Source organism: Dipteris shenzhenensis, chromosome 32 (genome assembly GCF_047967505.1).
Source record: "Dipteris shenzhenensis isolate YYH24624 ecotype China chromosome 32, Dip_SZ_1.0, whole genome shotgun sequence".
NCBI classification, from domain to species: Eukaryota; Viridiplantae; Streptophyta; class Polypodiopsida; order Gleicheniales; family Dipteridaceae; genus Dipteris; species Dipteris shenzhenensis.
Window position 1 is genome coordinate 25,551,577 of NC_141627.1, and position 22,883 is coordinate 25,574,459.

Here is a 22,883-nt window from a genome sequence, read left to right on the forward strand (position 1 = left end):
ATCCGTCAATGGATTTGCCCTTTCTCTACAGGTGCTCGATATCACAAGGAGTAGGGCTAGCAAATTATTTATTGGGCAAGACTTGGTATTGACCAAACAGAAATCAAGCTTCGAAGAAGGATGTGAGTGCTTGCTTCTAGTCTTCTTGACAAATACAAAAAAAAAAGCTGGCAGTTCTAAACACATTCAGATCACCAAAAACGAGAACAAATACATTGCTTCAAAGCATTGTCGAAATGCTAGGAGAAATACCAGAAGGGGCAACGACATTTATTGTGGGCGACTTCAACATCAACTAGCAATAAGATTGAAAGAACTTTTGCGAACCCACGAGATGCAGCAATTGATTACAGAAAGCACAACAATACATGGGTCTACTATTGATCACATTTGGATGGACTCAAAACAAGAGCAATAAAAAAATGGAACAAACTACATTTACTGGTCCGACCATTCGCTGCTCTATACAACAATACAACCATTAAAAAAAAAAAAAGCTTCATCGCAAACGACCAAACAACAACTACAGATACCCAAAAAAGTTGGCAGGACCATTGAAGAAGCTTCAACTTGTTTTTGGCCTGCCATATATGGAGGCTTAAGTGAAGCCGATGGGCATTTCAGAAAGCTCATTTTGTTGTGGGATTCTCGCCGCGTGGAGCCACACCAATGCTTCAAATCCTCTCTCTCTCTCTTTCTCCCTCTCTCATTGCTAACTTCTTCCCTTCAAATCCTCTCTCTCTCTCTCTCTCTCCCCCTCTCTCCCTCCCTCTCTCTCTCTCTCTCAGCTTTTTGTCCCCTTTTCCATGTTGCACATCAATTAGTCTTCTTTTTCGATCGCGGGCAGGGATATTCATCTTGTTTTTTTGGGGGAGTTGTAATGAAATTGAAAGTGCCAACAAAGCCCATTGGTTAACAAAACTTAGCAATAGAAGGGCTAATTGTTTGGGCAAGGTACACAAAAGATAAGACGCCTACTTTCAACACTCCTTCACCGATCAGCACCATGCTCACTAGAAACAGAGCGAAATCCGCAGATTCTCCTCTTGCCAATTCAGGGACTCCGAAGAATGAGCCCGAGATGAATCCAGAGCCCCCCGCCCACTCCCTCCGCAGTCCGCGCATGAGGAAAAAGCCTAGACGTTATGACGACGAAATTGATAGAGAACACACCATCGGTCTCCCACGGTCAGCGGGAACCCGCAGAGGAAGGAGAGGAGGAGCACCCAGCAGATACAACCTTGCTGGCCGGGGAATACAAGGTCACAAGCTTTTAGAACCGAGAAAGAAGACCATGAGAGGATCTTCGAGAGGGCCAAGGCTTGTTGACGGTGAGAAGGATGACGATCAGGGCACTTCGTCAACTAGGATAGTTCAAGGTGGTAAACACAAGGAAATAATTCAGCCTATCGAGGGCACTCCTGCAACAATCGGGACGCCACGAGCACGGGCTCAAGAGCAACCATGCTCTCGCTCAATGACTGCAAAAATGAGATGGAAAGACCGAGCTAGGAGCACGAGTATTGAAAAGGAGGCTGATCCTTCGCCATCACGTGTAGAACAAACTTCGTTGGAAACGCTAAATGTTGATCATCCTAGTCCCTCTGCTTCCCCTTCTGCCTTCCAGAGTCAAAGGCAAAAGGACCCTCCACAAACTACTCGAAAGAGAGGGCGTAAGACTAGCCACAACCAGAATAACCAGCAGATCCACAAGCGAAGGAAGTTGGACATTCCAATGCTAAGGTCGAGGAGAGAAGAAAGCCAACAATACCTTAAGGCAATGAGACAAGAGAGAGCACGCAGACAGCAGATTAAAATTTTGAAAAGGCTGAAAACATGGCTGACTCAGGTAACATTTTTGCTAGTTGGGTCATGTGTCAAATCATCTCTCTCTGGAGTCTGAACAGCAATCGGTAGAAAAGCAATAAAACTTGTTCAACACTCAAAGAAGTAATATATTTAGATAAGTCAGCTCAAAAACTTCCTCGTTAGTTCAAAATGAGTGCCTATTGGGGGCACTTTGTATTCAAATATGGGGCAGCCCGAGTGATTGACCCAGTATTGATTCAAATAAGCAGCTGTTATCAAATACTAGCCCTGTGTTGTGGCTGGATTTCGAACATGAAGTTGACACTATTATGCTAAATACGTTATCAAGCTATACCTATGAGGCACTACCTTTTGACCTTGTTAAGCTATACCTATAAGGCTGAGATTGCAGCAAAATACAGGACTGTGAAGCTATACAACTCTTTATAGAATGACCCAACGATACCCTTTCTGCGTTTACTATGGGCAGTGGCTTCAAATATATGCCATGCAAGGTTTCAACCATAGCACTGGTTGCACAAGGGTGTTACTCATGGTATGAGACTCCACGTGGAGTTTAAATCCATATTATCTTGCACGGTCCAGCCTGATACCCAAGGGTCCCCGGGTAGCCTTGGACAGAGAAAGTTCAGAAAGATGTGAAGTACTCTGGGTCCTCGGGTGTAATAGTATCATGATTAGGGAGTTACCATTTTTGAGGACTCAGTTTTGGGAGTAAAAAGTATAATTCAATTTTTTGTTGTGTCCCAGTCCGTTGGGAACGCATTTCTGCTGTCATCATGATTATGGAAACGTGGGAGCACAGATAACGTCCTTGCACTGGGCAGTGTAAGTTTCACTCCACACAGTGATACAACACTGGTATGGGTAGTCAATGACTCGGCTCATGTCTTGCAATCCGCTAGAAAAGACATTGGTATCTGTTTCCAGTCGACATCTCAGTAGAACATGCTCATCTGTCTCCACCTCCTATGTGTCGCATAGGGTATAGAGTCTCACAGTGTTGCTTTTTGAGCTCAGCCTCTGAATGTGGAATTGCTGAAATGATGTTCGAAGCTGCCCATAGCTACCCTTACAGTGTGTGATACGTGGATATCTTGGTGCTCGGATAAAGGCATCCTCAGTCAAGTGAAGGAAATCGTTGCCAGGTTGGTGGCATGAGGCTGCATCGGGGACACCTGAGTCCACTAGATGTACACTTGCTTAAAGGATCTCCTCCTGGGTCAGACATAGGGAGGGCGCATCCAAGGAGTATTGTGATGGGTAGGGAGGGGCTCAACGGACACATACATACATACATATGTACACAGAGAAAGAAAGAAAGAAACAAAGAAAGGTTTATCAATGTTTGCGGAAGGCCAAAAGAGCCTATGAGACCAAAACACTAAGGTTAACATGAGAGGACACCCCTTATGAGGGGCAAGGTGTCTATCACACCTTCAAAACACAAGATCTGCCAATGGCGACCTTGGCTCCTCTCTGGAGGGTGTACTCTCACGGGGCTTGTGTTTGCTAACCCAACGTGCCTGAGAATCAGGGTCTTGGTCTTGGTGTCCTTGTCCATTTCCTCGCTTGTTGTGAGAAGTCTTGATCTCCTACTGGGTCTCACGAGTCTAGACCTGAGTTGGGTGACCTTGTAGTGGATCTCTGGTCTGGGTACTCAATGACCTTGGCCATATCTGTGTATCCATGGATGAAAAGGCATTAATACCTTGCCTGAATCTCATACTATTTAGAACATCGTATCAGAATTGCTTCTCCATCTCTATCTCATGTTGTCACAAAATGTACAAAGCCTCAGGTCTCTGCAGTGTCTACGATCTGATGCCTTGCCTCAATCTGAAATCTATGGGATGAGTTCCTAAGCTGGCTCACGGTGATCTGTAGTAGCCAATCTGAAATCTGTGGGATGAGTTCCTAAGCTGTCCCATGGTGGTCTGTATTGCATGAGAAAGGTGAGTCTATAGTACCCAGGTGCCTCAATGCTTTTGGTAGGCCATAGTGGTCGCAATTGGCTGCAAGGGGAGACCCATGTCCTATGGATGTATACTTGCCATAGACTGTCTCGGATGGTCTAGTGAGTCTTCGGCTGTCTTAGTATCAAGAATGGGCATCTAGTGAGTACTTGTGTGGTGGTAAATGATGGATATCCATGCCCTGCAATCAGAACAATGTGCATACAGCACTGCCGTTTCCCTCTGTTGACCTTCAGAGACAACTGAGAGAAAAACATGGAATAAGAGTAAAAGTCAAAGGATTGCGAGATGCATTGGAGAGAACCCTCCAAAAAATAAGTGCATTAGAGCTAAAAGCTAGTGTTGGATATACAAAAGTTCAGACGCTAGAGAAAAAGTTCAGAAATTAGACAACACAAGCTGCCAAGATGAAGACAATAAAGTTCAAGATTTGGATGAGCTGGTGAACTCCTATTAGAAATTTCCTGACAGAGGGTATCCCACAGCGGAAGACTGATAGAACGTCTTAGGAATGCATGGAGAAGTGTTTAACTACAGAATCCAAAACTTCTTTCCTTATGTGTACTCCACAAAAATGTGTGTGTTCACGCTAAGAGGCATATAGAACCCACAAAAGCTAACATTGGCCAATGATTAGTAATAAAGATGTGCACACATGTGTCTAGGTCCTAGGGGCAATAGGAAAGGGAAAGGGTGCATTAAATGGTAGGTGCATGGGTCATAGGATAAGGGTAGGTGTAAATAGGAAGATGGAACTTGAGTGATCTCAAGGGACATTAATGAAAGGGTATCACCCTTTCATTGTGAATCTCACATAGCATTCTCTCTACCACATTGCATTCATCCGCCATCTCTCTCCCACCTTGCATGTAGGTCGAAATAGAAACAAGTACTCTCACGAGGGTGCTCTTCCCCATTGGAGGGCCAATTGGCATTCAAATTCTGCATGCATTGCACACATTTGCATTCTCGAAAAGTTTGGTTTTTTACATTTGGTATCAGAGCGGTGACAGTCCACGAGCGGGACGAGAAGAGGGCGAGAGCGACGGGCAGAATCGTGGCGGAAGCGCTAGTGTGGGGAAGGTACGACCTGCGACAGCTGCGGACGACGGAAGAGGGGCGACGGAAGTCGCAGGAGAAGGTGGGGATGAGGAACGCGACAACGAAGTCGGACGACGACAACACGACGGTATGCAGCGGCATACTTTCCGGCCAAGACAACCTTGCATCCTCGAGGCAAACATCTCCCTCCCGACCAATCTTTGAGGTGATTTTTCTGAAAATTTTTGTTCGTGAACGGTGAACGGGGTGACCCCCCCCGGGTGTGAATGTACCCTTAAAATCCTTAAACCGTGAGGAAAAGGGACCCCCCCGTTCTCCCCAACGGAAAGTCGGATCGGAACAAGATTTTAAGGGGGTGATCCACCCATCGAGTACCCCGTGTAACGGTATCTAGAGCTCCAATTTGCTCAAAACAAGTAGCCCAAACGGAGCGTACCAATTTACAGCAGAAATACAAGAAGAAAAGCTTAAAAGAGAAGGAAGAGGAGGTCATTTTAAGTGTCTTCTCAACACAAACGAAGCGGGAGTCGGATAAGTACCACCAACTCTACAACACTTGACTTTTGCTGTAAAATAAACCTCTTTTTCGAAATTACAGCAAGTCATTTTCTCTCTTGTATTACTAAAAGGAAAGAATGGAAGGGGAAGGGAGATATAACAATGAACTTATTCCTTTTCCTCCATTACCCCAAGGAGAGAGAGAAAGAACACCTTCATCCCCTCCTGAAGAGGATGGATTAGGTGAGAGTTACATTACGCCTTCAACTCAAAACCTAGCACACATGGATTATAATCCAAGTGCAAGAGTAAGAGAGGAGACTCCTGTTGATAAGCTGATTTTCCAGCTTAGCAATATGATTGAGCAGTCCATTATGACAAGATTAGGGACTAAGAGGACTTTAAACTTTGGGGATGAAGAGTTGAGTACCCCTTCTAAGAGGTCCAAATTCCAACCGCGAGAGAGAATTGAGTTCCCCAAATATGATGGGGCAAGGGAGGCTGACAAAATCCTCAATTGGATTCGCCATTTTGAGCTATACTTTGCCCATCAAGACAAGACCGAGCAAGAGAAGCTTGCTTTTGCCACATTGCATCTGCAAAAGGATGCTCTAATGTGGTGGTCTTTGTCACAAACAGGAAAAGAGCCTATTCATGAATGGGCTAAGTTCGTGGAGTAATTGAAAGACACTTTCATGCCACCGAGACATGAAGAGAACCTAACCTTTTGTTGGGAGAGGTTTAGGCAGTTTGATAATGGGAGTAGTGCAGATTTTACAGCCAGATTTTGGAAACTCTCTCTAGAGTTACCCGAAAAGAGTGAGGAAGATAGGAGAAAGAAGTATTTAGCAGCCTTAAGCCCAAAAGTAAGGTACGAGGTTGAATTGTTTAACCCGACCACGCTTAAGGACCTCACTAAGCTGGCTGAAATAGCCGAGAGGAAATTGAATCCTCGTAAATCCTTCAATAAGGAGGGTGGGTCATCATCTAAGACCAACAATATACCCACTTTTAGGAAACCAAACCGGTTCAAGAATAATAAAGGGAAGGGTAAAGCTCTTGTAAGGAATGTGAACAGCCAATTACGTCCTGGATGGGTGCCATTTCCTTCTATGACGGACGAAGAGAAGAGGAAGTTGATTAAGGAAGGAAAATGTTTCGGGTGTAAGAAACATAAGCTAGGGCACGTATAGTTGGAATATGGAAGCAAGAACTAGAAATAGAAACTGGAAATGAAATAACAAGACTGAAAGACTAGAAATACCTTGAGAAGAGTGTAGACAAGACACAAGCTAGACTGATAGATTACAATGATGTGACCCATTGAATATATGGGCCAAAGTACAAGACATAAAACAAGAGTGCTTATGGGATAATTGTAGAAGTGCCACATGGCACACACTAAAGACTTAGACAGATGTAGACTAGGAAATAGTACACCTAGTGTGTACTTATCTCCAACACCCTCCTTAAGTGGACACTAGGAGTAAGACAGAAAGACAAGACTAGAAGACAGACATAAAGACTGATAGACTGAGAGACAAGATAGAAGACATGACAGAGAAAAGATCCTGAGACACCCCTCCTCAAGTGATATCCTCATATGGGTCCACAAGGGTAGGGACAAGATGGATCTAAAACATACTCTGATTGATAGACAAATAGACAGACAGACAAGACTAGATAGACAGAAGACTGATTGTAGACAAATAGAAAGACCAAGACACTAGAACCCCTTGACCTACATCATCGGTGGTCAAGGTGGTAGACAAGACATAGAAGTAATCAGAAAGCCCACTTCTCATCATGTGAGGAAGGAACAACAGGATCAACTGATGGAGATGTTGCAGCAACATGGGCTGAGGTAGATGCAGGAGCTGATGTAGTAGCAGTCCCTCTCCCGGTGATTATCACGGCCACAAATGGTGCATGGAAACAGTCCTTCTCCACATGATTAGTTTTGCCACAATGGGTGCAAGGCTTTCTTACCTTAGAACTTCCTTTCTTTGCTAAAAATGCAGTGTCAGTTACCTTTCGTTGTTGAGTTCTTTCTTCCTCTTGGAGAGCATTGATGATACCCTCAAGAGAAGGATTATTATGATACTTGAAGGTAGTGACAAGAGTAGCATAGGAGTCAAGTAAGCTTTTGAGAAGCACAGCAATAGCAATATCTTCGGAGATGGGAGACTTGATTGACGCAAGCTGAACCATAAGACTGCGAAGATAATTGACATAAGAGGCTATAGTAGCTCCTTCCTGCATATGTAGATCAAAGAATGAGATCATAAGTGCAATCTTAGAGTTTTTAGATCGGGCTCCAAAAAGAGTGTCCAAAGTGATCCATGCTTGAGGAGCAGACTGTATGTTGGAGATGTGATGAATGTAATCATCTCCAAGGCCGAGCAATATGATAGCATAGGCTTTGTCGTTCTTGGCAGCAACAACTTGCTCAGATGGACCTTCGGGAGCATCACGGTGAACAATGTCCCAAAGGCCTTCTTTCATAAGATGGCACTTGATTTTGATCTGCCAAGTATGAAAGTTGGACCCATTGAATTTGTCGATAGATATGAGAGAATGAGAGGAAGATGCCATGTGGGAAGGTCTTACCTCTTGCTAGGATGCAAGGGCAGTGTCTATTCCCTTATAATATTGCAGAAAATAAATGAGAGGAAGAGATCCCAGAAGCCGGTTCTCTCACGACTTTGTCAGGGCCATAGCATATGACAGCCCATCGAAGCAGGAGGAACCAACAAAAAAGGAGAGACTGTTCAACAAACTGAAAGAGGCAAAGCTTAGTACCTTAATCCCGTGCATAGACAGAGGTGAAAAAGGGATGCAGATCTTCGTGAAGATGAAGTCAAAGAAGTCAGCCTGTGCAGGTACGGATTCCGTACAGTCGTACGGACTGTACGGACTGCTGATGATGTATGGACGGCGAGCGGAGTACGGAGTACGGCCGACGTACGGATGACGTACGGAATACGGGCGACGCTATACGGATAGCAGATACGACAGCAGGTGCAGAAGTGACAGCAGATTTACGCAGATCTGGCGCTGCAGCAGAGAGTTGCGCAGATCTGGCGCTCAGATCTGTGGCTGAGCTGCACAGATCTGAAGCGCAGATCTGGCGCAGAGATCTGGAGCAGGTGCAGAGATTGGAGCGGAATGGCGGGGCAGAAAGAGGGCAGATCTGCAGCGGGGGAGAGAAGAGGCAGATCTGAGCGGGGGGGCAGATCTGTATCTGAGGACAGACTTGAGAAGAGAGAAGAGGGGGAAGAGGGATCAACCTAGCTCTGATACCAAGTTGGAATATGGAAGCAAGAACTAGAAATAGAAACTGGAAATGAAATAACAAGACTGAAAGACTAGAAATACCTTGAGAAGAGTGTAGACAAGACACAAGCTAGACTGATAGATTACAATGATGTGACCCATTCAATATATGGGCCAAAGTACAAGACATAAAACAAGAGTGCTTATGGGATAATTGTAGAAGTGCCACATGGCACACACTAAAGACTAGACTTAGACTTAGACAGATGTAGACTAGGAAATAGTACACCTAGTGTGTACTTATTTCCAACACGTATGGCATAAGTGTCCCATTCTCTTGGCTAAGATTGCCAAGACGAATTCAGTAAAAGGAAAAGCCAAGGCATCCAGGCAGGAGGGTGAGGCTTCTACCTTGTCACTCTCGAAATCTACCTTGACTATTGAGCCAATAGTGAATGCTGTCCATTCAGCCAATACCTTTGGGCCTCATGATCTTTTTAAGATGTATGGATTCGTGAATGGACAGAGAATAGTGATTCTCTTAGACGATGGATGTAATTATGACTTAGTGAGTGATAGATTGGTAAAATTACTCCATCTTAAACCAGAACCTATAAAAAACATGTCGCTCTCAGGAGCTTTTAGGGGACACAATGAAGAAGACACATCCATAGTACGGAATATTCATTTTCGTATATAAAAATATAGAGATCAAAGGGATTTTCAAGTAGCTCCTTTACAAGACGTTGACATGATTCTAGGTAAACCATGGCGGTATGATTTTAACCCTACTATTCATCCTCATACTCATCATTGTTGTTTTGTACATAAGGATGAAAACATAAGGATCGTAGGGGATCGAGACATGTATACAATTCCATTGATTACTCCTACCCAAGCGAAAAGATTAGTAAAAAGAGGGGTAGATTGTAATCTTGTGTATATACGGGATTCACGAGATCTTCATATCTCAAAAGAAGATCGGAAGAGAAATGAGTTCCTTAGAGCTTATGAGGATCGATTTTCAAGAGATGACTCATTCGAATTGCTTATGGAGAGAGAAGATGATCATGCCATAGACTTAGATTCAGGAGCTTCTCCTCCATGTAGAGCCCGATATAGGATGAACAGGATAGAAATGGAGGAGGTAGAAAAACAAATTGAAGATCTATTGCAAAAAGGCCTGATTCGACCAAGCAGTTCTCCATTTGGAGCACTTGTATTATTGGTCAAGAAGAAGGATGGATCATATCGTATGTGTATAGATTACCGTGCTTTGAATAAACTTACGATTAAGAACCGGTATTTGATTCCAAGAGTGGATTATTTATTGGATATGCTTAAAGGTGCTAAAGTTTTTAGCAAATTGGATTTGAAATCTGGTTATCATCAACTTCGGATGAAAGCTGGGGATGAACATAAGATTGCTTTTCGTACTCTCACTGGACATTATGAGTTTTTGCTCATGCCTTTTGGCCTAAATAATGCTCCAGCCACTTTTAGTAGGTTGATGAGAAGGGTTTTGCGACCCTACTTGGGAAAATTTGTCATAGTCTTCTTTGACGACATTTTAGTTTTTAGCCAGAATGAGGAAGAGCATAAGGATCACCTTGCTAAGGTGATGGAGCTCCTAAGGAAGGATTGAATGTTCCTAAATACCAAGAAGAGTGAGTTCTTCAAGACAAAAATAGAGTATTTGGGACACATTGTGTCTGCTGAGGGAATTCGGGTTGACCCTAAAAAGGTCAAGGCCATAATTGAATGGCCAATACCAAAAAATATACATGAGCTGAGATCCTTCCTAGGGATGTGTAGTTATTATCGCAGATTCATTAAGAATTTTGCACGTCTTGCTTCTCCACTAACAGATTTGTTGAAGAAGCATTCCTTGTATGAGTGGGGAGAGGTTCACCAAGTACCTGTGGAGCTTAAGAGAACATTGGTCACTGCACCAGTGTTAACACTTCCGGACATGGACAAAGAGTTCTTTGTTGTATGTACGAATGCGAGTGGTACCTCGATTGGGGTAGTGTTGATGCAAGGAGAGCATCCCATTGCTTATGAGAGTAGAAAACTTCAAGGGGCTGAATTGAAATATATCACGTATGAGAAGGAGTTACTGGCAGTCATTCAAGCTTTAAAGTTATGGAAGCATTATTTATATGGTTCTGCTTTCAAGATTAAGACTGACCATCAAAGTATTAAGCACTTGTTTTCTCAACCCATTGTTTCTTCAAGGCAAATCAAATGGGCTTAATATATTCAATCCTTTGGGCAACCAAATATTGAATATCAGCTAGGAAAGGAGAATTTAGTAGCTGGTGCTTTGAGTAGACGGCCCCAAGTTAATCACATTTCTGTGATTAAGGAAAAATCATTAGGAGCAATGGTTGAAGCTTATCCTTTAGATGAGGACTTCGCTGACATTTATGGGAAGATTCGGCGTAATGAGGTCGGGGGTTTAGAGGCTTATTCCATCGTGGATGGATACTTATTTTTGGGACGTGGCATATGTGTACCCAAAACATTTCGGTATCTAGTCATGAGTGAGTTACATGCGAGTCCATATTCTGGACATAGAGGCATTAGAGGGACCATTGACAATATTGAGAGATACTTCCATTGGCCTAAACTTCGCAAAGAAGTTTCGACCTTTGTTCAACAATGTGACGTATGTCAGCACATTAAATCTGACACAAGTAAGACTGCTGGTCTTTTGCAGCCTTTGCCTATTCCCTCGGAAAGGTGCAAACACATTACAATGGATTTTGTGTCAGGTTTTCCCAAGGTTGGTCAGTTTGAGCAGATTTTCACTGTTATAGATAGGCTGAGTAAACAAGCTCATTTTATTCCCTGTAAAAAGGAGTTGTCTGCTCCTAAAACAGCAAGGTTATTCATTAGGGAAATCTTTAGGTTACATGGGTTACCAAAATCTATTGTATCCGATAATGATGGCCATTTCATTAGCAACTTTTGGACAGCCCTATTAGAGAATCTCGGAACCAAACTGAAATTTACTACAGCCTTCCATCGTCAAGGAGATGGACAAAGTGAGAATGCCAATCAAACCATAATTACTTTACTTCGAGCTTATGTCCATGACCAACCTAGAAGGTGGCCAGAGTTCTTACCCATGTTAGAGTTTGCTTATAATAACACTGTACATACTTCCACCAAGAAAGCCCCATTTGAAATCATCTATGGACAATGTTTACCCACTCCAATAACACACTTGGGGCAGCTTCCTGTGAACTATGTATGCAGATCCTTTGCCACCTCCCTTGGACTTGTGGAAGGCCTTCTGGCTGGCCTTCTCTTGCTTCAATCTGCTCTTAATTTATTGCTCCAGAATGTGTCAAGTGAGGTCTGAATGGCCTCCTTTTATAGGGGCTGGATGCCCCCAAGTCAACCAACCTGGTAGGGCGATTTGGGCCGACCCAAACAGCCTTTCCCCCACTGACCTGGTAGTCTGTCCCCCTTGGTGGGGGCACATAAACTGAAGTAGGGCTGGCCCTGCCTGGCCACGTGGCAGGCACTCACTGGCCCAGGCCCTGCAGCCCCTACCCTGACCTGATCCAGGGCCTTTTGGCCCCCTAAACCTGCCCAAAACCTGCGCAATCCCTGCTGCATCTGTTCCGCACTTGTTCAGGCCTCTTCCAGGCCCTCGAGCCTCTCCAAACTGCTCCATACAGCCTGCTGATAATCTCCATATATAGCTGCTGTTGTCATCTGCTAGGTCATCACCTTGTTTCTGGCTGGATTCCCTGCGCAGTCAAGCTCCCTCCAGTCGTTGGCAGACACTTGGCAATTCCGTGCCAGATCTGCCCTCCAGGAGATCCATCTGCTAGGTACTCCTCTCTTTATGCTGCCCATGTGGCAGCCCCATGATGTGTTGTTTTGCTGTGTGTATGCTGCCAAGATGGCAGCCAAGATGTTGCTAATGTTGCAGCCACATCACCTCGTGGTTCACCTCCGATGCTCTCCTCATATGGGGCTTACAGATGGGGAGGTGTCCACCCATTTCCAACAACTCCAAGATGGATGAGATACATTATCCATGAAAGAGGAACAAACATGAAAAAGAGTGCTCTTAGTTTCATGATCATAGGGCTGGAAGAAAAGGAAAGGAAGAATCTAAATGACACTCTTAGTGAGCTCTTTGGCAACACCATTAATGTATTTGAGCCTGGATGGCAACATGCTCTAGGGTGGGAAATAAGAGGGAAATGATGAGACATCTCATTGTGAAGTTTCAAAATGCTGAAACATGACAAAGGGGGGCATCAGTTTGGTTTAATGAAGTTCTGGCAAAGAGCCAACGCTCAGAAAATGCCAGAACTTGAGATATTAAGGAACGCAAAGAAGGCAAGGCGGCATTCATCAAAGAAGGAAGAACAATGGTCATGGACAAGAGTAAGGGGAATGGTCACAAAACATAGGGACTCAATACTTGATCAATAGATGGAATGTGAGAGAGAAGTCCCTAGTGTTAGAGAAGCTATTTACAACAATTGGCATGCTTCTAGTACTAGAGCATTATGTGCTTCATCCATGGCATGTTGCCATTTTGGAACATTGACTACTACTCTTAAAAATATCAGTTCTTTAATTTTCATGACTTTGGCCACAAATGCAAAGCTACTTTTGTTTTCTATCTTTTTGATTCGTTTCTTTTGCAAAAAGATCCTTTGACCCATGTTATGAAAGTTTCAGGAATTTCGTTGATAATTGTAGTTGTTGCATTATCAATTGTAGTATTTGCTTCCTTAGCTTTGTGTAGTTACAGTGGACTGATTACTTTTTGAATTTCTAGTAGTGGCAAGAATAGTAGAGATTTGGAAAGCAAATGAAATGTAAAATTTCTTCATGAAATACGGATATGCATTTTCTTCATCAATGTCTTGATACACCAGTTGTTAATATTCAATAACTGTCATGAATCTGTAGGAATTATGGACCGTGTGCTAGAAAGTCTCAAAGATCGAACGAGTAGTTCCTTGTTCCCTAGGCCTTATGTCTCTTTTGTCTAGCTATTTGGATTGTAAGTATAACTAGTACAGGCTTGATTTTGCTTGTAGAATGGATTTGAACATGAGGACAATGTACCTGGAGCGACACAATTGAAGTTTCTTATGACAGAGGATGACCGTGAAGCTTTTGTGCAAAAGATGGTGGAACAATGTCGAAACAATACCGATCTGCGGTCTTCATTTTTAGGTAATTGTGCCAGCTGTAAAAGCAAACCATGTTCTGGTTGTGTCATGTCCATTCATGTTTTTTGTTCCAATTGGCCTGGATATGCCATGATTATGAAATTCTTATTGTAGTTGATGTACGCTTGAAGCCTTGTGATTTGTTTCAGATCCTGAAAGATGGCATCCTATCTTATAACTTTGCAATACTAACCCCTATGTTTTTGCCATTAATTTGCAGATTCTGTAAAAATGCTGGCAAATAGTGGAGTTATGAATTTTGCTGCACTAAATGTGCTACGCGAGGTTGGTTTCATACACGTTCAAGGTTTGTGGGTGTTATTACTTTTTACAATTTGGTAGAATGTTTATGCAGAAATTGCTCTTGCACGACTGTGAACAGTGTCCTTGTAAGGAAGCTCAAGATGTGATCAAAGCTTGGGAAGACACAAAGCAACATCAGTCTTCATCAAAAGAATTGCCTATGGATCTCCTTCATGCAGTGGCCAAGGTATTATATTCCTATATTATAAAGGCATGACATGCATGCATGTGTAAGTGTAACATGCAAGGGTTAAATCACAGCGAGACCTTCTATAGACCTTATTGCGAGGCGTATGCATATGCACCACAGAGAGAAGAGAGAGAGAGTTTTAGGGTTAGAGAAGTGGAGACAACAACCTATTGGGTCCCTCTACCCACACTGAGGGCTCCCGTCCCCAATATAGGGAAGAATTTGCTTTAAACTTGGAGAACTTCGAAATACAAAAGGGGGGCTTCCCTTTTTCGAGCCTAAAACCTCCAGCTTCGAGCTTGCATTGCCAAGATAGCTTCAAAAAACAGCCAACCAAACTACTCTTTCTTGGAAAAAGGGTGAAATATATGTCCTTTGAAGAAAGTACTCAACCATGTGCAATGTGAGTCTTGAAGTCTTACCGAAGTGCAAGAGTCACCCTTTACTATTGTAATTATCATAGGATGTCTTTGGAACAAGATGAGTCCTAAACTCAAATCACGTACTCAAATTTGCGTGTGTGTGTGTCACTCACAAAAAAAAAAAAAAAAAAAAAAAACAAACACAATAGTTTTACATACTGCCTACATCTTTGGGTGAAAGGATACTATTTTACTCATGCATTATACTTTTGTATGGTACCTATAACTCATGATAAAAGGAACACACACGAGAGAGAGAGAGAGAGAGAGAGAGAGAGAGAGAGAGAGGACTTTAGAATCATATCCTTAGGTCACAAGGGATAACAACATCATGTTAATTTTCCATGGTTTCAGAAAGAGTCCTCGGGGACATGCAACCCTTAGCACCCATTTTGCTAGCAAAGGGGTTTATTATCTTGTTGGGCTTTATCATCATGACTTGTATTGGTTGGGTGGATGAACCCTTTCTCACCCCTTTTTCCAGTGAAAGAGATGTTGAACATTTCATTAAGCTTGTAGTGGCAAGGATACTTTATGAGCCTACTGGAATGTACTAATGGTAGGATATGTTTCACCATGAAATCCTTGGTAGCATAGCATCAAGGGAAATATTTGGAATGCACATGAGTCTCTTGGAATCCAATGGTTGTAGGAAATGCGTGCTCTTAGATGGATGCCACCATGACACCTTTCACACTGACAAAAGGCTGCAATGCACCTTGTATATACTATCTATCTTTTTCATTATGTATATACTTGCGCACCATGCATAGACTCATATTTGGAATGTAACCCTTTCTAGCCCTTTCTTTGTGTTGGGAGGTAATTTTTTTCCTATAAGATTATTTTCACCATTTGGTTGGATAGATTTTTATAAATATATATTTTCACATCTTATCAATCCGAGCTACGGTTTGAGAGTTATGATCATTTTTAATTCTCATCACATCTCCGCTGACCCTTTCATTGGCGAAATGATACTAGAAGGATGGAAAGACTTAATTTTGATTTCATGGCTAGATAGAACAAAAAATAAACATATTTTTTCTTTATTTAAAAACTTACTTTTGATTGCATGGTTAGATAGCGCACACAAATTCCATCTTTTTTTGTTTTTACAGATCGTCAATCCGAGCTACGGTTTGAGAGTTATGACCATTTTTTCACCATCATCACATCTCCATGGACCCTTTCTTTGGCCAAAGGGTCTTGGAAGGATGAAAGGTATTTTTTTAACTTCATGGTTAGATGGAGCGCAAAAATTACATCACTTCTTCTTTTTATAGCTCAGCAATCTGAGCTAACATTCATCACATCTCTATGGATCCTTTTGCCAGAAAAAGGGTCCAAGGAGGATGCAAAGACTTACTTTTGATTGCATGGTTAGATATAGCACAAAAATTTCATCTTTTTTTCTTTTTACAGCTCGTCAATTCGAGCTACGGTTTGAGAGTTACGACCCATTTTTCACCATCATCACATCTCCATGGATCCTTTATTTGGCCAAAGGGTCTTAGAAGGATGAAAAGTATTATTTTTAACCGCATGGTTAGATGGAGCACAAAAATTACATCACTTTTTCTTTTTACAGCTCAGCAATTCGAGCTACGGTTTGAGAGTTATGACCCATTTTTTACGTTCATCACATCTCTATGGAGCCTTTCGCCAAAGAAAGGGTCCTAGAAGGATGCAAAACCTACTTTTGATTGCATGGTTAGATAGAGCACAAAAATTCCATCTTTTTCTCTATTTACAGATTGTTAATCCGAGCTACGGTTTGAGAGCTATGACCATTTTTTCACCATGATCACATCTCCATGAACCCTTTCTCTGGCGAAAGGGTCTTAGAAGGATGGAAAATATTATTTTTAACTGCATGGTTAGATGGAGCACAAAAATTATATCTCATCACTCCGAGCTATGGTTTCAAAGTTATGACCATTTTTTCACCACCATCATGTCTCCATGGACCCTTTCGTTGGTGGTCTTGAAGAAATATTATATTTGATTGCATTGTTAGATGGATCACAAAAATTACATCACTTTTTCTTTTTATGTCTCACCAAATCCGAGCTACAGTTTGAGGCTCGTCACATATCCATGGACCCTTTCACTGGTGAAAGGGTCCTAGAAGGATGCAAAATACTACTTTTGACTACATCTTGGCTAAGAAAAAAAATCTCCTTGGATCCTTTCAAAAAACATTTGTTGCCCAAAGAGTAAATAAACCAAAATTTCATAAGTTTTCTAGGCTCTTTAGTAAAAAATAAGTATTCAAATCTCAGATGCATTCAAATTGAAAATAAATAAATGAATTTTGGTCTTTAAAAGGCCCATGAGATTGGATGAAAGGGCCTATGAGCATTTTTTTGTTGCAAAATAAGTCAATAAATTTAGTTCTTAAAATGATCCAAGTGAATCTTTACTAGTGGAAGGATCCTATGAGCAATTCCTTTCTAATAATTTGAGGCATAATGCAACAAAACAAGCACAAAGGACCTTTTGTTGAGCAAACGGTCCTATGGTATTTTTTCAAACCGAACTTGATGTAATTTCTTGAGGCTCAATACAACAAAGAAAAAGTCCACGAGACCCTTGGGCCAACAAAGGATCCTATGGATGTTTTTAAGACCTTAATTTAAGATCAACTCTCTATGTATTACTAGCCCTTCTCAATTGTAACTTGCGTCGCTTCTCTTTTGGAGTATCCACTTCACCCCCCCTTTTGACCTTCACCTCATCATCTCTCCTCCATTAAAGGAAGGTATGATAAATGGAGGTGACCTTTCAAAAACCATGGAAAGTTATCATGATGATGGTTAACAAAAGTGCTCATAACTCTCTAACCGTAGCTTGGATTGATAAGATGTAAAAATAAAATGTGATGTACTTTTTGTGTTGTCTCTGATTGTGTACTCAAAAATAAATTTGGCATCTTTCTAGGACCCTTTCACTAGCAAAAGGTTTCATGGAGACGTGATGATATAATTTTAGTGAGAGTGGGCTGGTTAGGGAAATAAATTCACTCGGCGTTCTCGTGGATGAGATACCCACCCGAGAGAACTAGATTTGCTGCAGTTGAGAAGTTGGAGGAAAGAGAGGGAGTTCATAAGCCCAGAGAGCAGCTTGTCTAGTAGATTCGGGCATTAGGAACAAGGGCGATGAGATTGGGGCAGACGCTTAGCTTTGGAAGGAGTGTGTGGCTGAATTTAGCAAGTTTTGGCTGATTTTGGCTGGCTGGAGAAAAGCGGGACAAGCTGAAGGTTCTTATTGATTGGACGAGGATGAGTCTTGTTGGATACCTTCTTTGAATCATGTCCAAAGGCGGGGTCATTCTGATTCTCACTCTTTTAGCCCGAGTTCATGGATAGTCAGGATTCAAGAGTTGTTAGGGATACTACCTACTTGTTTTCTTCTTTGACGTATTGGTTGGGGTATTGTAATACAAGGGGGTGATATAATCACATTAAGAAAAGGATTGAGAACGAATTTAAGAAAAGGATTGAGAATGAATTTGCCACCCTGACTCAATCTGGGATCATCTGAGTTGAAGAGGGATCGGCTACCCTAATTCACTCATATTGTCCACTGAGTTTTTTATTTGCAGTATACTTTGGTGATATGGGACACTAAGGTATGTTACATTTAAGATTCCCTGATGTGGTGGTATAATCCAGTGTGAAATAATACCCAAGGACCTCTAGGGTGAAGTACAAGTAGGCTGAATTGGATTGGGGGCAACTTGATTAGATTTTTCACGAGGACTGACTAAGATTCTTTACCCTGAAAGAAGCCATGTATTTTTTGGTTCAACCCTGGAGCTCCATAGTCTAGACTCAATCTCAGGGAGCGTTACCACATCCCTTCTGATGATGGTATGTCAGTGCCTTGTTTGGAACTTGGTGTTCCTAGATAAGAGATCCTAAGAACTGGATGATCCTGTGATAGGAGCGGTTTATTGTGCACAAGTTTATACAGGATATCCGATAGTGGATCTTGTTTTAAGAGATCTCGGATTGTCTATTTCCGTAGTCTTTGGATCACATATGATGTTACTTCTATGATGGTTGACTATACTCCCAACATTATGAGAGAGAGAGAGAGAGAGAGAGAGAGAGAGAGAGGATTACCATGCCAAACATGAGTATATACATGATGCAGTGCACCAAAAGAGACTCTTCTCTAGAGGAATAGGAAAAGGAAGAGGAAATACTACATTTTCTAATAAGAGTGGAGGCAAGAGGACTTGAACTAGCCAAGATGTTGGAGTCGAGAGATTTAGTGGGACACGTGAAGAGCTTCTCCATGATATTGAGGAGGAAGACCAACATCATGATGAGGAGGAGGAGAGCAAGCGTGAAGTATGTAGATGATAGTGAGACAGGTGAGGATCACATTGGTTTGGAGGCCAATGATGCCAACTTTGAATTGGCAAGTGAGGGAGATATCATTAACAAGTGGAGGGTTTTTAGTTCAAATTAATATCCTTGAATATCCTTATGCATACGCGCTTAACTGATTGGCCTTTACTTGCTGGGATTGAGGATTGCTGCAGGGCTTTGGCTCCTGGTTGGACCTACTTAGGCTTTTCCCCGCTCAACATCATTTCGTGATTTTGAGCCTGGGTAAGCACACGGTCATTGGTGGGCGTGTCAAAGTTCTGGATTGGGAGACGAATATTGGAGTCCAATCCTCTAATGAATTGCTTTAGTTTGTTGGTCTTGGACACGCGTAATTGCTGTGCCAGTGTGATGACCTTATTGTTGTATGTCAACACGGTCTGGGATCATCTTCTAGTTTTGTACTGAGGCATTAGAAAGCGAGCTTTGACGTTTGTCACAACGTATCCCATTTGAAACTCGTGACATGCGTGGTCAGGTCAATGTGTATGCTGGAGTGGCGAATTCTTATGGAGACAATTAGCAGCAGCTGTTGAAGATTTTGCAGTAGCGTGTGATTTCATCAGCTAGGGATGTGAATTTGTCATGATTAGACAGAGAGCAACACCTCACCGGTGAGGAAGATAGAACCAGATAGAGGAATTTGCCAGAATCTAGGAAAGAAGAGCAGTAGCTTGCACTCGATGAGAAATCCGATTGGGGATTAGAAGAAGAGTTTGTCTTGGAAAGATTAATCCGAGATGTGTTCTGAAGAGTAGGGTGCTGCGAATTGATTGGCAAGGACTTGGTCAGGCTAGGAGACTTGTGTGGGATGGCGCATCAGGGAAAAGAGCTAGGGTGTAGCACAATTGGCTGGCCCTGCTTTTAGAAAGATGCTTTTAAGGTTTTGCTTTTCTGGGAAATTGCTTTTGGGAGCTTTAATTGCCAAAAGCAATAGCTTTTGCTTTAGTTATTGATGGCTAAAGGAGAGAAAAGAAAGAAAAGAAAGAAATATTAACGTCTGCGGAAAGCCTCGCGGTCCTATGGGACAAAGTGCAAAACACACCAAAAAGGGAAAAGAACTCATACAAGCCACAAAGGGCTGGAGCAAAGGGTGTGCTAAGGCCCTTGCTGAGTACTATGCTGAAAATAAAGAAGCTCAATAGCTCAAGCGAAATCAAGTACAAAATGTTGGAAAGGTCACCTCCCCATCTGTAAGCCCCCAAATGAGGAGTGCGTGGGGGAGGGAGACCTAGGGCAAGATGTGCCCAAAGAGAGATTACCTAGATGTGTGGATCTGGGACGGATCTGGAGCATTCATGGTTGGTGGGGTATCCCAAGGATGAAAGGCTGCATCAGGAGCAGCTCATGTGCAGGAAGATGGCGGGGACATAGTGTCTTGGATCAGGCCTGGCATGAGGCACTCAGTGGACTGCAGCAGGACCCTATGAAAGGCGCGCTGACATCAGCATGTGTACGGAGCAGGGTACAAAGCTGTACGGATCTGTACGGGCTGCTGCAGGGCAGTGTACGGAAGAGGTACGGCCAGGACAAGGTGCCGGCAAAGGGCTGCAGCAAGGCGCAGTATAGTGGGGGTCTATGGGCAGATCTATGGCTTGCAAGCAGGGCTGGCAGGTGGCAGGACAGCAGCAAAGGAGCTGGACCCTGCATGGAACAAAGGGCCAGCAAAGGGCCCTTATATAGGGCTGGTTGGGCTGAGCCAACAAGGTCGGTTGGGCCAGCCAACCTGGTCTGTCCAGTCGGCCCAGTCAGGGCAGACTGGTCGGTATTTTTGCCAGGCCTTAGGGCCTATAAAAGGAGAGGCTCTTGCCTCATTTTAGTATCCAGCATAGCCGGCAGAAAGGAGCAGCAGGGAGCCTACTCTCTGGGCCTATCTACAGGAGGTGAGAGAGTGCAACAAGTGCTGCAGACTTAGCCAGGAAGAGGCTGGACCTTGGCTGTCTTCTAGGGCAGCAAGGTGCTGAGATCATCATCTTCTGGAGCAGCCATTCACAAGCAGGTTGGAGGAGTGGAACAGGGACCTGTGTGCTGCAGACAAAGCTTGGCAGGGGTTGCCCACCTAGGCTGATTCACAGGCAGTAAGGTGGAGAAGAACACACTGGATGGAATGTCTACAGACGCTCGAGGTGGAGCACACGGGCTCGAGTCTAGAGATAGCCGGCAGATAGGAGAAGGACCTTGTGGTTAGATCAGAGGACCACACCATTGGTGGGACTCTGGATCTATCTCTTTTGTATTGTGTCCATAGTTTTGGACGGAAATATATATTTTGGTGTCTTCTATATCTAGCTGGTTCATTGTCTATTGATGAGTCTGCACATCTATTTTATGCACATAAGTAAAGAAGTTTGTGATTCCACACTCACACCGCACACTGTGTGAGCTCCTGGGCATTACTATAAGTCTTCCGCTGCGTGTACCCTCTGTTGGGTCATTTCTAACACAAAATATATCACATGCTATCTGAGGTAGGCTTAGACTGGAGCTAAAACTCAGAATCGGAAACCCGGCACCGTGATGGCAGGCCTACTATGAGCGGTGAAAATGTCTCGGATTTGCGTCTCTCAGACGGTCTCATGCTGTGGTAGCAGAGAGGGACGTGGTCTCCTCGATCTTTGAACTCATTGAGCTATGTTCAGAGTGACCCCTCGTCTCGAGCGGACTCCTCTGAGGAAAGTTGTAATAGGTTTGACCTCAATAGAGGGTCCTCTGGTTCCTCTCCGTGTTGCGAGTGGCCTCTGCACCCCTCTCTTAGAAATCCAGACTGCCTGCATGTCACGAGGACGTGAAAAGTAATGTAAAGTATCTTTGTAACTCAATCTACGCTTAACCTGGGGTTAACCATGGTTAAGTGTTGTAATGGTTTGGCCGTGAGGGACTGGCTAGAGGAAGTGCACACTTCCTAGAAGTTCTTAAGAGCAAATTCTAGGTGCACCACTAGGCCTTAGGGGCAAGGCAAAGGCTTTAAAAGAGGGGTCTAAAAGTTGGGTCTTAAGGACAACCAATGTTGTCCTTGGTATGGGGGTTAGGACTTTAATGAAGGGGCAAATGGCAAGGAGGAGGTGCCATTTGTCATGCATGTGTATGCATGCCCTTCCCCGACCTTCCATTTCTCTCCCCTCACTCTCCCAAAGGTGTTGGACGTTTTTTAGTTGTTCTTGTGCAGTTGTTGAGCTGTTTGAGCTGTTTCAAGCCTGTTTTCAGCCGTTTTCAGCCGTTTTAAGTCTGTTTTGACTGTTCCAAGGCTAGTACACACTTCTAGGAAGTGCCAGAAGTCATTTATGAACTTTCTGAAAATTTTCGTGCGGCTGTATGGACGTTTATACGGACGTGCTCAGCTGCCTCTAGCAGGTGCCCGGGGTTGTCTTTTCCTGTGCTGGACCTTTGTGCACATGTTTCTGGCTGCGTGGTGGCTTCTGGAGCTGTTCTGGACGAGTGCAGGCTGCAGGAGGAACTTTTCCTGCTGCTTTTGGCACCCTCTCTTAGGAGGACTCAGGAACAGATCCCGAGGCAGTCATTTCGGGGCAGATCTGTGGACCATCTTTCCTCTACAGCTCTTTCTTGTTCACCCTCCACTCTCTATCTTCATTTCTCTCTTCTCCTGATTGTTGGAAGACACCTGCATCCTGCGGGGAACCTGGACAGAGGATAGGTGCGAGGAAGGAGCTCGCCTCTCTGCCACAGACAACGGGAGTTGGTTCCAGGTTCTGTTT

General features: G+C 43.3%; 1 protein-coding gene across 2 annotated transcripts in view; it reads left to right on the forward strand.

Moving 5' to 3' along the window:
* Positions 1 to 975: 975 nt before the first annotated feature.
* LOC147880510 (uncharacterized) overlaps positions 976 to 22,883 on the forward strand; it is a 53,505-nt gene continuing 31,597 nt past the window's right edge. For both annotated transcript variants that reach the window (XR_015540591.1, XM_087371191.1), the window contains exons 1-4: positions 976 to 1,849; positions 13,721 to 13,859; positions 14,076 to 14,140; positions 14,238 to 14,345. Coding sequence is in view for 1 of the 2 variants with exons in the window: in XM_087371191.1 (XP_087227317.1) it covers positions 1,007 to 1,849; positions 13,721 to 13,859; positions 14,076 to 14,140; positions 14,238 to 14,345 (1,155 nt within the window). In the remaining variant the exon portion in view is untranslated. The remainder of the gene's footprint in view (positions 1,850 to 13,720; positions 13,860 to 14,075; positions 14,141 to 14,237; positions 14,346 to 22,883) is intronic.